The 14,746-nt window shown below is 46.5% G+C and overlaps 1 protein-coding gene across 1 annotated transcript in view; it reads left to right on the top strand.

Annotated features, from left to right (window-relative positions):
• The window catches only part of EXOC4 (exocyst complex component 4), a 607,048-nt gene that overhangs the window by 544,528 nt on the left and 47,774 nt on the right, over positions 1 to 14,746 (top strand). The window contains exon 15 of the mRNA XM_065409076.1: positions 12,196 to 12,337. Coding sequence (XP_065265148.1) covers positions 12,196 to 12,337 — 142 coding nt within the window. The remainder of the gene's footprint in view (positions 1 to 12,195; positions 12,338 to 14,746) is intronic.

Raw genomic sequence — 14,746 nt, 5'->3', positions numbered from 1 at the left:
GTCAATGGGACAACTCAACTGAGTAAAGCTACATACACGTATGAGTGTTTTCAGGGTCAGGGGCTAAGAAGATTAACTAAATAATCTTTCTACAAATGTCCTCACCAAGGTCCCCGGAAGTGAAAGCCAGAGTACTGACCTGCAGTGCTTAACTTTTGCCAATTGGGTTTTTTTTTTTTATTGCTTTTTCAGGACAAGATGGAATCAGTGGTAGGTAGGAAGACAAGTTTTTTAGACAAGTAGTTGTAGTGCAGTCATGCCTGTGTAAAGTAGGCTCAAACCCTCAGTCTAAACACCCCTAACTATGACTGGGAAGGGTGTCGTAATCCAAATCTGGATTTAGCTCACTATTTCCCACATCTCTACAACAGGCTGAATAGAAAACCCACTATGAGAGTGGTGCAAATAGCTGAATTTTTGTTTAACTGACCAACCTGAAAAACAAAGGGGGAAAATCATTTCAGGTCAGCCTGAAATGAAAAGTTTTGGCAAAACGGAAAAGTAGGAAACAAATTGTTTTGAGTAAAATAAAATACTTTGTTGGAACTGAAATGACATGTTTCATTTTACTTTTAACTTTTTTATCCTTTAAAAGAAAATTCTAATGAAACTGACATTTCAAAATGAAAAGTTGCTTTGAATTGAAAAATTGAAGTGTTTCATTTAGAAGATGTCAAAACTAAACGTTTTGATTCTTTTCAGATCTTTTTGGAGTTGTTTTTTTCATTTAAAAAATTTCAGCAGGAATTCATGAAATGTTTCAGTTGACCTGAATCTGCCTTTTTTGGTGAAAAAAAGTTTTGTCCAAAAAAAATTCATCTAGCTCTAATCAATATCCAAATATCCCGTGGGCATTGGGAGAGTCAAAATATTTTATATACAGATGTAGCCCTAAGATGCCAAACAGGCCAATTTAGATTGAGACAGTGAGTGATCTACGCCTTAGAGCCTCAAATAATTGTGCTGCCGGAGAAAGCAGTCCAAGCGATAATTTTTGAAAAGTCATGGAAGACGGGAGAGATTCCAGAAGACTGGAAAAGGGCAAATATAGTGCCAATCTATAAAAAGAGAAATAAGGACAACCCAGGGAATTACAGACCAGTCAGCTTAACTTCTGTACCCGGAAAGATAATGGAGTAAATAATTAAGAAATCAATTTGCAAACATCTAGAAGATAATAAGGTGATAAGTAACAGTCAGTATGGATTTGTCAAAAACAAATCGTGTCAAACCAACCTCATAGCTTTCTCTGACAGGGTAACAAGCCTTGCGGATAGGGGGAAGCGGTAGATGTGGTATATCTTGACTTTAGTAAAGATTTTGATACTGTCTCGCATGACCTTCTCATAAACAAACTAGGGAAATACAACCTAGATGGAGCTACTATAAGGTGGGTGCAAAACTGGTTGGAAAACCGTTCCCAGAGACTAGTTATCAGTGGATCACATATAAAATGGGAAATGACTGCCTAGGAAGGAGTACTACGGAAAGGGCTCTGGGGATCATAGTGAATCACAAACTAAATATGAGTCAACAGTGTAACACCGTTGCAAAAAAAGCAAACATCATTCTGGGATGTATTAGCAGGAGGGTTGTAAACAAGACATGAGAAGTAATTCTTCTGCTCTACTCCGTGCTGATTAGGCCTCAGCTGGAATATTGTGTCCAGTTCTGGGTGCCACATTTCAGGAAGGATGTGGACAAATTGGAGAGAGTCCAGAGAAGAGCAACAAAAATGATTAAAGGTCTAGAAAACATGACCTATGAGGGAAGATTGGGTTTGTTTAGTCTAGAAAAGAGAAGACTGAGAAGGGCCATGATAACAGTTTTCAAGTATGTAAAAGGTTGTTACAAGGAGGAGGAAGAAAATTTGTTTTTCTTAACCTCTGAGGATAGGACAAGAAGCAATGGGCTTAAATTGCAGCAAGGGAGGTTTGGGTTGGACATTAGGAAAAACTTCCTAACTGTCAGGGTGGTTAAGCACTGGAATAAATGACCTAGGGAGGTTGTGGAATGTCCATCATTGGAGATTTTTAAGAGCAGGTTAGACAAACACCTGTCAGGAATGTTATTTATTATTTCTTTAGCGCCACACGTGTACATTGTCTTTTTATCTTCTTGCAAAGGGCTAAGTCCCTGTTTCTTGGTGTTTACACTCTAAATTAGATCCAGACTGTATTGCAACAACAGCAAGAGATCAAAGTGGAAGGAAAAATGCGTAAGCACAAAAAGAAAAGAATTGTTTGAGAGCAGTGTCCCAGTTGTTATTCCCACAAAGAGAAAATCATTTAAGTTGATTAACTTTGCATTTCGTATTGGTTACGTAGGCTTTTTAATTTTGTATGTTTGGGGTTGTTTCCTGCTTGGTTCGGGTGAGATAGAGAATTAGATCTGAGGGACATCAGCATACTGAAAACTCCACAGAATGTGCCACTTAATAGTCCCTCCCAAAGGCCCCGTACAGGTTGAATAGAAGGGGAGACGCAACCTAACTTGGTGGAACTCCATATAACAGCACCTTTGGATGATGAGCTGTTGCCCTACAGCCCACTCTAGGAATGCAGAGCAAGGAGAGAACAGAGCTACGCAAGAGGGTAACTCTCCCACTGCAGTCTCACAGGCAGGGCCGGCTCTAGGCACCAGCAAAACAAGCTGGTGCTTGGGGCGGCACATTTTTAGGGGCGGCATGGCCAGCGCCAGAATGCCGCCCCTAAAAATGTGCCCCAGCCGCCCTAGCTCACCTCCGCTGCTGCCGCTCGCGCGCCACGGTGCGCGAAACAGCTGATTCGCGCGCCGCTGCTCGCCCTCCCTCCCAGGCTCTCAAACCTGGGAGGGAGGGGGAGATCCCGAGTGGCCGCGGCACGCGAAACAGCTGATTCGCGCGCCGCTGCTCCCCCTCCCTCCCAGGCTTGAGAGCTGGGAGGGAGGGGGAGACTCCGAGTGGCCGCTTCTCCCCTTCCCTCCTAGGCTTGAGAGCCTGGGGGGAGGAGGCAGGGCTGGGGATTTGGGGAAGGGGTGGAGCTGAGGCGGGGCCGGGGGGTGGGGTAAGAAAAAAACGGGGGGGCGGCAGCCAAAATTGTTTCTGCTTGGGGCGGCAAAAATCCTAGAGCCGGCCCTGCTCACAGGCAGCTGATAGATCTAACACAGAGGTGGGCAAACTATGGCCCGCAGGCCACATCCGACCTGCGGGCCTGTCCTGCCCAGCCCTTGAAGTCCTGGCCAGGGAGGCTAGCCTCCGGCCCGTCCCCTGTTGTCCCCCCTGCCCCGCAGCGTCAGCTCGCCGTGCTGTCAGCGCTCTGGGCGGCGGGGCTGTGAGCTCCCGCTGGGCAGCACAGGTGCAAGAGCCACCGGGGTGTAGTGTATTAAATTGCTCCCCGTAGGACTGTGCTACTTACGGAGCACCAGGACTGGCAGCCATAAGTACTGTAGTACACCAAATGTAGCACATTCTTACGGGGAGCAATTTAATACACTACACCCGGGTAGGGAAGGCTGTGCCTCCCCAAACAGCCTGGCCCCCGCTCCCTATCCGCCCCCTCCCACTTCCCCCCCCCCTCAGAACCCCGACCCATCCAACCCCCACTGCTCTTTGTCCCCTGACCGCCCCCTCCCAGGACCCCCCACCCCTAACTGCCTCCCCCCGGGACCCCACACCCTATCCAACCCCCCCTCCTCCCTGTCCCCTGACTGCCCCAACTCCTATCCACACACCCCAGGACTCCCACGCCTATCCAACCACTCCCTGTCCCCTGACTGCCCCCCGGGACCCCCTGCCCCTTATCCAACCTCCCCGCTCCCCACCCTCTTACCATGCTGCTCAGAGCACCAAGACTGGCCGTCATAAGTAGTACACCGTAAGTAGCACATTCCTACAGGGAGCAATTTAATACACTACACCTGGCCCTCCGTACAGTTTCGGAACCCCGATGTAGCCTTCAGGCCAAAACGTTTGCCCACCTCTGATCTAACAGCATCAGCATGGATGCCTGTTCTTCATCCATCCCCAGGAAGCAATTATGTACCAACATCACCCAGGGCCGTTTCTTTCCTGTACCCAAGTCTGTACCCAGACTGACAAAGGGCGTGAAGATCTGAGGCTTAATTGAAAGAAAGATGGCGTTGCTAATTGTGATATTCTAAAAAGACATCTCTTGACCGTCCTCTCGCTGGCTTCAAAACGTAGAGGTCTCCTGATGTTTGCCTCCCCCTAAGAAATCTACTTGAAATAAATCCTTGATGTCGGATCTGACACATACCCATTGTACATACTTGTGTGTGCGCCTCCTGTTTGCTTCTTTAGAAAGCAAAACATTTGCTAGTCTGTCTGATTTCTTCCCACTCCTTACCAGGCCTTTTCTGTCAAATACCTTTTATCCTTATTTATTTTTATTACACGAGTGCCCAGAGGCCCCAAGTGAGATCAGGGTCTGCCCCCACTGTGCTAGAAATTACAAACATAATGAGAGACATTCCTTGACTCAAAGGGTACGTCCAGACTACCCGCCGTATCGGCGGGTAGTGATCGATTTATCGGGGATTGATATATCGCGTCTCATCAAGACGCGATATATTGATCCCCGAACGCGCTCCCCGTCAACTCCGGAACTCCACCGGTGCGAGCGGCGGTAGCGGAGTCGATGGGGGAGCCGCAGCCGTCGATCCCGCGCCGTGAGGATGGGAGGTAAGTTGGAATAAGATACATCGACTTCAGCTACGGTATTCCCGTAGCTGAAGTTGCGTATCTTACATCGACACCCCCCCTAGTGTAGACCAGGCCAAAGAGCTCACACTCTAAATAGCCATGGCATGCAAAGGAAATATTAACACCATTTTACAGATGGTGACTTAGATTCAGTGACTTGCCCAAGGTCACACAGGCAGTGTGTTGCAGAGCCACGAACTGAACCCGGGCCTCCAGAGGTCTAGTCCAAAGCAGTAACCACAAGAGTATCCTTCCGCTTGTGTTTATTTGTGGTTAGCACTTTGCAGTGATTTGCTGTTTTCATCTGACAATGAGTCAATCTTGCTGGCCCCAGGATTGTGGAGTGAGCTCCCACAGCAGCTAAGGACCATCATAAACCTCACCACCTTCCACTCTAAGTGTGCATTTTTTGTCCTTGCCTTCTCTACTGTAACATATAAAAAGAAGCTCCAAACAAAATACTCCGCTGCCTATGCTTCCCCCCCGGGGAGAGGGTAAAAGAACAATACGTGACAGACGTCCGTCACATTGCTCAGTGCACTACTGGAAAGTGCTCACATACTGCTGCTACGTGCACGGTATAAGAATCTATATAGACTAGAACAGAGTGAGAAGTAAAAGGTGAGCGGCTGTTCCTAATGTCCCTGGCAGAATCATAGACTATCGGGGTTGGAAGAGACCTCAGGAGGTCATCTAGTCCAGCCCCCTGCTCAAAGCAGGACCAATACCCAACTAAATCATCCCAGCCAGGGCTGTGTCAAGCCTGACCTTAAAAACCTCTAAGGAAGGAGATTCCACCACCTCCCTAGGGAACCCATTCCAGTGCTTCACCACCCTGCTAGTGAAATAGTTTTTCCTAATATCCAACCTAAACCTCCCCCACTGCAACTTGAGACCATTACTCCTTGTTCTGTCGTCTGCCACCACTGAGAACAGTCTAGATCCATCCTCTTTGGAACCCCCTTTCAGGTAGTTGAAAGCAGCTATCAAATCCCCCCCTCATTCTTCTCTTCTGCAGACTAATAAATCCCAGTTCCCTCAGCCTCTCCTCATAAGTCATGTGCTTCAGCCCCCTAATCATTTTTGTTGCCCTCCGCTGGACTCTTTCCAATTTTTCCACATCCTTCTTGTAGTGTGGGGCCCAGAACTGGACACAGTACTCCAGATGAGGCCTCACCAATGTCGAATAGAGGGGAATGATCACGTCCCTCAATCTGCTGGCAGTGCCCCTACTTATACAGCCCAAAATGCCGTTAGCCTTCTTGGCAACAAGAGCACACTGTTGACTCATATCCAGCTTCTCGTCCACTGTGACCCCTAGGTCCTTTTCTGCAGAACTGCTGCCTAGCCATTCGGTCCCTAGTCTGTAGCAGTGCATGGGATTCTTCCGTCCTAAGTGCAGGACTCTGCACTTGTCCTTGTTGAACCTCATCAGGTTTCTTTTGACCCAATCCTCTAATTTGTCTAGGTCCCTCTGTATCCGATCCCTACCCTCCAGCGTACACCTCTACCCCGATAGAACACGACCCGATAGAACACGAATTCGGATGTAACGCGGTAAAGCAGCGGGGAGCCCCGGGCCCTTTAAAGTGCCACCCAAGCCCTGCTGCTTTACCGCGTTATATCTGAATTCGTGTGGAGCTCCGGGCCCTTTAAATCCCAGCCCAAGCCCCGCTGCCGGAGCTCCGGCAGTGGTTTAAAGGGACCAGGGCTCCCCACAGCGGCTGGAGCACTGGGCCCTTTAAATCACCGCCAGGGAAGCCAGTCCAGTCCGGCACGGCGTACCGGACCGAACCCAATATAACGCGGTCTCACCTATAAGGCGGTGAGATTTTTTGGCTCCCGAGGACCGCATTATATTGGGGTAGAAGTGTATCTACCACTCCTTCCAGTTTAGTGTCATCTGCAAACTTGCTGAGGGTGCAGTCCACGCCATCCTCCAGATCATTAATGAAGATATTGAACAAAACCGGCCCCAGGACCGACCCTTGGGGCACTCCGCTTGATACCGGCTGCCAACTAGACATGGAGCCATTGATCACTACCCGTTGAGCCCGACGATCTAGCCAGCTTTCTATCCACCGTATAGTTCACATCACGGACATGGGTCTGAATGTGTCCAAACACTGGCTTTCTTTTAGCAGAGTTATAAAATTGTATTGTGATGTTCTTTTCTGAATGCAAACAGAAACCATTTATTTATATAAATACATTTTATCTAATATATGAAAACACGCATGCATGCACACGCCAGGTTTACTTCACGGGTTTAGATTGTGCCGTAGCTAAATCAGAGCCTGTAATCCCAAACTGATTTGCTCCCCAATGCTATAAAATCATTCAAATCTGCTAGGAGTCATTCTAATCAAGCAGGAAGTGGGCAGAGCGCTTGCAATGTAGGTGTTGATTGGTTACATAGGTTTGTATATGTGGAACACTGCAGGTTTCGTTTAATATTCCCGAGGTCTTGTAATTTACATCCATCGATTTACAAGGCACAGTGTTTCAAGAGGCACCAGCATCGCTTTGAATTACAAAATGATTGAAATCATGGGTGACAACCAGCACACTGGATTTATTTTTCTTCAGTTTAGTGGAATGAAACATTTCTTCTCTTCGTTTTTCTCTCTGTTTTGGCAGCAGCCGGAGTAGGCTAGGGAAAATCCTATTGTCCAGCAGGCAGGGGCGGCTCTATGGTTTTTGCTGCCCCAAGCACGGCAGCCAGGCGGCCTTCGTGGCATGCCTGCGGGCGGTCCGCGGTCACGCGGATTCGGCGGCGTTTCTGCGGGTGATCTGCCGGTCCCGCGCCTTCGGCGTACCCGCCGCCGAATTGCCGCGGAAACCGCAAGACCGGCAGACCTCCCGCAGGCACACCGCCAAAGGCTGCCTGACTGCCACCCTCACAGCGACCGGCAGGCCGCCCCCCACAGCTTGCCGCCCCAGGCACCCGCTTGCTGCACTGGTGCCTGGAGCCGCCCCTGCCAGCAGGACAACCCAACCCAGTTCAGACAAATGAAATTCAGTTACTTACTGCTTAGCAGTCACGTTGCTGGACAGTATTTAAAAATCCTGGGTTATTTAGTTGACCAGCAGGTCTGACTTTTGGCTGAATGAGAAAACTGACCATCTGGCCAAGATTCCTTGTAGGTGCCACCAAGCAGCAGAAGAAATGGATGCCTGCCCAGCCTGCTACTTTGCTGAATTACTATTCATCTCCTGTTGCTAATGCATCTCCTATTGCATTTCAGGAAGAGCACTCCTATCCACTGTCCCCAAAAGGTAGCATGGGGTTCACCTGCCATTGGGTGACATTTACCACAGGCTGCCAAGCTCATCAGCCTGCGCTCGGTACACTGCACAGGCTCCTTCTCCTATACCAGATCTTATTTAAAGACTCTGATCAGGACCTTTAAGGCCCTCAGTGCCCTGAGTATCTCTTACCCCACCCGCTCTCCGTGACCACATTGGCTGAGAACGTATGGGATGATGGAATTACTGGTGCCTAGAGCAAGACCTGGGGGAACAGGGGTTCTGCTCAGTGGCTGGCTCTCCGCTGCTGAACTAACTATTCCACCAGACACAAGACGAGGAAGAGGAAGGAAGGTACTTGTGTTGACAAGTTGGTTGCACACCATTCTGGAGAAAAATGCAAAACAGTGTATCTTAAGACCCTGTTGTAATGGAAGGAAGCCAAGCTGGAATAGATCCTGCTGTAGAGACCTTGATTCTGGAAGGGAGGGGATGTGTTCTTGTGGTTAAGGCACTAGGCTGGGGCTTAGGAAATCTTCACTCAGTGTCTTGCTCTATCATCAGCTTATTGTGCGACCTTGGGCACGTCACTTAATCTCTCTATGATCCAGAGTCCGGATATTTTTGTCATTAAAATCTCATAATTTTACATAGGTTTTTTGCAGATTTAATCTAATTTGATTGTTCGTCTTGAATTAATGTCTTCCTCCCCTTGTGGAAAGGAAAAAAGAGACGTCTTCAGGAAGGACCGTCCAGCTGTAGAAATCCAAACCCGCCTCTCACTGCAGTGCAGTACTCGACTTAAATGGGAGGAATCGATCTACAGCCTCTGAGAGCAGCAACTACCATCTTGGGTTCTCCCCCCACCCCCACCCTGGTGTAATGAGCCGCCCAAATTGACTTTTCCACATTTGATTTAAATAAAGAGCAGATTGTCCCATTTCCATCTCCCCACCACCACCACCAAATGTAATTCTATCTTTACTTAAATCGCTGCAAATGAATTGAAGAGCTGTGCACAAAAAAAAAAAAAAAAAAAAAAACCCACTTGCAAGGGAAATTAGCTGAGTCTTGTATTTCAGATGACACGGCCATCCATCTCCCTGCCCTCTAACGAGGCACTAGCAGAGCGAGCTGCAACAGGCCATTCGGGTTCCTTAGGTAGCTTGCTGCCCCACCATCACCTTCAGCTGATTAAAGGAAAATGATTCTTCCACTTATAATACCCCGGGCGCAGCTCCCCGACTCGGGGAGCAGCTGAGTCCAAGAGCCTTTTCCATGGGATTTAAGGAATATTTTATTATAAATTGAATGAAAAATTGTTTGTTTTTTTTACCCCTTTGAAGAGAGTTGTATGTGGTGACGGGCGGGAGAGAGACTTCCTGACTAAAACTGTGACAAAATAAATAACCTCAGACCTGATCCTGCAAGATCCAGGGAGCGCCCCTCCCCCATTGAAATGAATGACAATTGAGAGTACTCAGCAGGTTACGGGGGGTCGGGGCTAAATGGAAAAGCATTAACTTGTCTTTCCAAATGCCTTCCTGGAATCACCTATTAACATGCTTATGCTGAGATAGGGACTTAGCAGCCCAGCTGATTACCGTTTTCCTTGGATGGAAAACCGCAAAGGGTATATTGAGCTGCATATATAAATACACTGTATATTGCTTGGAAAGATTGGTGGGTGGGTGTGTTATGCACACACTTCCCAGCCTTGTCTGCAATCATCCTGAGCAGATTCCATCAGGGTTACTTCCTTGTATTTTTTCCTTTGACATTGGCCAGGTCTACACTAACCCCCTAATTCGAACTAAGGTACGCAACTTCACGTAGCTGAAGTTCGAAGTACTTTAGTTCGAACTTACCTCGGTCCACACGCGGCAGGCAGGCTCCCCCGTCGACTCCGCGGTACTCCTCTCGTCTAGCTGGAGTACCGCAGTCGACGGCGAGCACTTCCGGGTTCGACTTATCGCGTCCAGACAAGACGCGATAAGTCGAACCCAGAAGTTCGATCGCTCGCCGCCGAACTACCGGGTAAGTGTAGACCTACCCTTAGGAGCTAGTTAATTATTTTCACTTGGCTTTGCTTCCTGGGCTCTGACTTTCTTTACTCACTACTGTCTCCGTGTTAAAAAGACTTCATAAATTTCATTGAGCCTAGAGGAGAGTTCATAAACCATTCTTCCCAGAGAACCCCCATTTTTATGCTTTCACTATGTGCACATTTTTCTTTTGCTGTTGCTTACACTAAAAATAGATGCACAATTTGGTTGTTTGCTTTGTGCAATCCTTTTCTTTATGTTGTTGCTAATTTCTTTTTAATTTTGCTGCTGTCTTCTGTGTTGATCTTGATCTGTTTTACTTACAAATGATCATTAGACTTTTTAGGGATTTTTCATTTATTTGCTTTCTTTACAGAATAAATTTTCAGGGGCTCTTTAAATTTTAGGAAGAAGCTTAAGAACTATAGTAGATTCATTTTGTGAAGTTTTTTGTGTGTGTGTGTGTGGTTACGTGGCAAGAGAAGACTTTAAATTAATCAGTCCCCCTGTCTTTTCACTAAGCCCTTGGTGACTGTAGCATTCATGCCTTCTTTCCCAAGCAGTGTGTGTGTGTGATTTCTTTCACTAGTGGTTGGTCCACTGAAGGACAAAGAGCCTTTTATTGCTGTTACCTAAGGGTGTGATTTCCCTGCTCGTGGGCATATACTCATGGTAGCCCAATGAGAGCTAGCAGGGGTATAAATAATACTGGAGCCACGGTAGCAGGGGCAGCAGAGGCCCGGCTGAGCCATGCCAAGTATATACCCACTGTTTTCAGGCGGGTGTAGTCGCTGCCGCTGCCTGTGTCACCGTGGCTACGCTGCTATTTATATTCACATCAAGCTACCGTGAGTGTGTATATGCAAGCAGGGGAATTACACCCCTAGGTCGTAGTGTAGACATAGCCTAAGATACTAATTGACACACTCCTCTGAAAGGCAGCATGGTTTAGTGTTCTGGGAACGAGGGGGTGTGACAAATAGAAATACTTTAAGACTGTATCTCAGCTTGGCTCTGTCAGGGTGGTTTCTATGCGAATATCTTTGATTAAGGACTTCCCAATAGGTGGCCATCTGGAATGGGTTAGTCAGGAAGGAGATGGCTCAAGATGGTCGCTTAATCAGCTTCTGCCTAGGAGCGCTTAAGGGACAGTGCCAGCACCCTTGGCTCTGATGACTCTGGCTTGGTCCCCCAGCAGTCTACAGAAGTGGTTTTACCTGGGAGGGCCAAAGCCCACCAACACTTGTAAAAGCTGCTGGGAACAAAGAAGCTTTGCAGGATTTATAAGGACATTCTCACAGGGATGTTGGAGGCTGAGAGAAACAGGAGCCCGGCAGGGTGTCTGAAGAAGCTAGGCCTGGCTGGGTTGCCATTATGGGACAGTAGGTAAGATAGATATGTGCACAAGTGATTTGTTTTAAAATCCGTTTTTTCTCACTAACGCTTCGTTCCCACTATTACCTAAACATACTTTGTTTTAAGAAGGCTGTTGGTCACGATAGACCGGTCACTGCTTCCCAAAGGGAAGCAATGCCGTCAGACCTGCAGCTGGCAAATGGTTGGTGGACATGGGATAGTGATCCCAAGTTTCAGAGCGGAAGAATTGCAAGATTCCACCCCCCAAGGACAAGCGGCCCAAAACCTAATGTGGGTGCTCGAGCTAGTGCATTAAATATAGCCGTGTGGCCACAGCTGCACAGGGCAGCTTGGACCAGCACCATGTGCACAATCCCACCGGTCCCCTTAGGTACATACGTCGGCAGCTAGCCTGAGCCTACTGCACATGCCGCTGCAGCCACGCTGCTATTTTTAATGATTAGCTTGGGGAAACTTCCATGCACTACCCAAGTTGGGAGTTACCCTCCAGCTGCCGTGTAGATGTAGCCTGAGAGATGGACTGGCTGTAAATGTTCCCTTGTCTTCCAGTAGCAGAAACGTCCGTTGTGCTGCAATATTACTTGCAAGCAAATGATTTTGGTGGTTGATTAAACTCCTCAGCTTTACTTTGGAGTTTAATCAATTGCAGAAGCAGTCTGTTGCTTCATATACTCCAGGATCTTAGACATTATTGCTTAGAGAATGCATGTGCCTGTGGTGGAAATAAATGAGATGACATGGTTGCTAAAACACAGCTGTTTGATTAAATATATTCCCAACCATTAATACGTAGACTCTCTCTCTCTCTCTCATCTATATCAGCGCCGTCACCTGGTCAGGACAGCCATGCAAATATGGACCTCCCACCAGTGTCAGAACAGATCATGCAAACGCTGAGTGAACTGGCCAAGTCCTTCCAAGAGATGGCTGACCGCTGCTTGCTGGTTCTGCATTTGGAAGTCAGGTATGGCATAGAACCTCTGAATCTAGAGTGAGCAGGTGAACTTTTGAGGTTAAAGCTACTATTAAAGCTTTAGTAATTAGATTAGCTTTTTCTAGTAGGTGCCCTACTCTCAATGAGAGAGATGTGATCATAGATTATAAAACCAGAAGGGACTATTGTGATCATCTAGTCTGACTTCCTGCATAACCCAAGCTATAGAACTTCTCTGAATTAATTCCTGTTTCAACTACAGCATATATTTTAGAAACACGTCCGATCTTGATTTTAAAATTGTAGTGATAGGGAATCTATCACAACCCTTGGTAAATTTTTCCAATGGTTAATAACCCTCAGTATTGAAAATGTGTGCCTTATTTCCAGTCTGAATTTGTCTAGCTTCAGCTTCCAGCCATGGATCTTGTTATACCTTTGTCTGCCAGACCGAAGAGCCCATTATCAAATATTTGTTCCCCATGTAGGTATTTATAGACTGTGATCAAGTCACCTATTAACCTTTGTTAAACTACATAGATTGAGCTCCTTGGGTCTATCACTATAAGGCATTTTTTCCGATCCTTTAATCGTTCTCATGGCTCTTCTCTGAAGTTGAACCCTCTCTAATTTATTAACATCCTTCCTGAATTGTGAAACCAGAACTGGACATAGTATTCCAGTAGTGAACACACCAGTGCTAAATACGGCGATAATGTCATCTCCTAGTCAATATTCTGCTGGTTATATAGCCAAAGATCACATTTGCCCATTTGACCATAGTGTCGTAGTGGGATCTCATGTTTAGTTGATTATGTACCATGACCCAAAAGTCCTTCTCAGAGTCACTGCTTTGCAGGATAGAGTCCCCCAGTGACAGTGTATAGTGAATCCTCTCAAATTTCACGAGCTTAAATCTCTTGATTTCAATGGGGTTCTAGAAGAGAAATGGAAAAATTGGGAAAGAATTTTTTGTTTAAACAAAAAAAAAATATTTTCTAGTGTCTCCGTGTGTGTTAGAAACACCACCTGGAAGAATTATTTTTCTGGGATCTTTTCCATACAAACCTGCAAAAGAATGCTCTTTTGTGCTACTTAGAATATCAGGGTTGGAAAGGACCTCAGGAGGTCATCTAGTCCAACCCCCTGCTCAAAGCAGGACCAATCCCCAACTATTTTTTTTGCCCCAGCTTCCTAAATGGCCCCCTCAAGGATTGAGCTCATAACCCTGGATTTAGCAGGCCAATTATCAAACCACTGAGCTATCCCTCCCCCCTTGTGAAGGCTTTTTATGTTTATCATATGCTGTGCCCTGGATTCCAAATGGGAACCTTTTATTGCTAACCGTTGAAAGGATAATACAATTGGAGAAGGATGTGGGCACTGTCTTGATTTTTTTTAAAGGGCTGGATAATCTTATGACGTGGTTACAAATGCAAAGATCAAGGTAATCAAATCTATGGCTTCAGGCCATCAGCTGATTGCTATGGGGGTTGAGAAGGAATTGTTCCCTTACACACAATATGAGCCAGGTGTATTATAGCTGGTACTTGCCTTTCTCTAAGGCATCAGGTTTAAGCTCATGCCAGTGGCAGGGCATGAGATTTGATGGACCAGCAGTTTGTTCTGTTGTGACAGATTCTGGGCTAGATCCTGTACCAGTGTAAATTGGTGTAACTCCATTTAAGTCAGTGGAGCTATGCCAGTTTATACCAGCGAAGGATCTGTCCCATTATTTATATTTACATTACATAGTTTTTAAAAATAAATAAATTCACATCATGTACTGTCAGCAGCCCCTCAACCTACTATCCAGGCTCAGTTGGACACTATATTGTAGGCATCTCAGAAGAACTGGGACTTGAGGGATTTTAAGGTACAGATAGTTAAGTTATTGAAATAGAACATTTTTCCAGTTTAGGTATAGTACTGGGTGACACCAAAACTAACCCTGCAGCTGCAAATCATAGAATATCAGGGTTGGAAGGGACCTCAGGAGGTCATCTAGTCCAACTCCCTGCTTAAAGCAGGACCAATCCCCAGACAGATTTTTACCCCAGATCCCTAAATGGCCCCCTCCAGGATTGAACTCATAACCCTGGGTTTAGTAGGCCAATGCGCAAACCATTGAGCTAAATGGTAGAGCTAATATCATATAACAACAGCAGCAGTATGGATGTGGGTATACATGTGTATACAGTGTTATACCCGTGTCCAACACAACATAAGTGGAACATATGTGAGCATGTACACTGTCTAGTAAGCTTGTGCGCTGGTGTAGACATAGTTGTACCAGAGTGAATGGGCTTCTATACAAAAATCCTCTGTAGTTTTCTGTTGCACCAGGTAACTGAGTTTTGAGTAGTAGCAAGTATAAAATGCAATTCAGGAGTTCAGGATTTGTCTTAATAGGCGCTAGGTTTAAAACAAACAAAAGGA

The sequence above is a fragment of the Emys orbicularis genome, chromosome 1 (genome assembly GCF_028017835.1).
Source record: "Emys orbicularis isolate rEmyOrb1 chromosome 1, rEmyOrb1.hap1, whole genome shotgun sequence".
Lineage (NCBI taxonomy): Eukaryota > Metazoa > Chordata > Testudines > Emydidae > Emys > Emys orbicularis.
The sequence above is the reverse complement of the archived record's forward strand: the minus strand, read 5'-3'. Positions and strand labels throughout refer to the sequence as shown.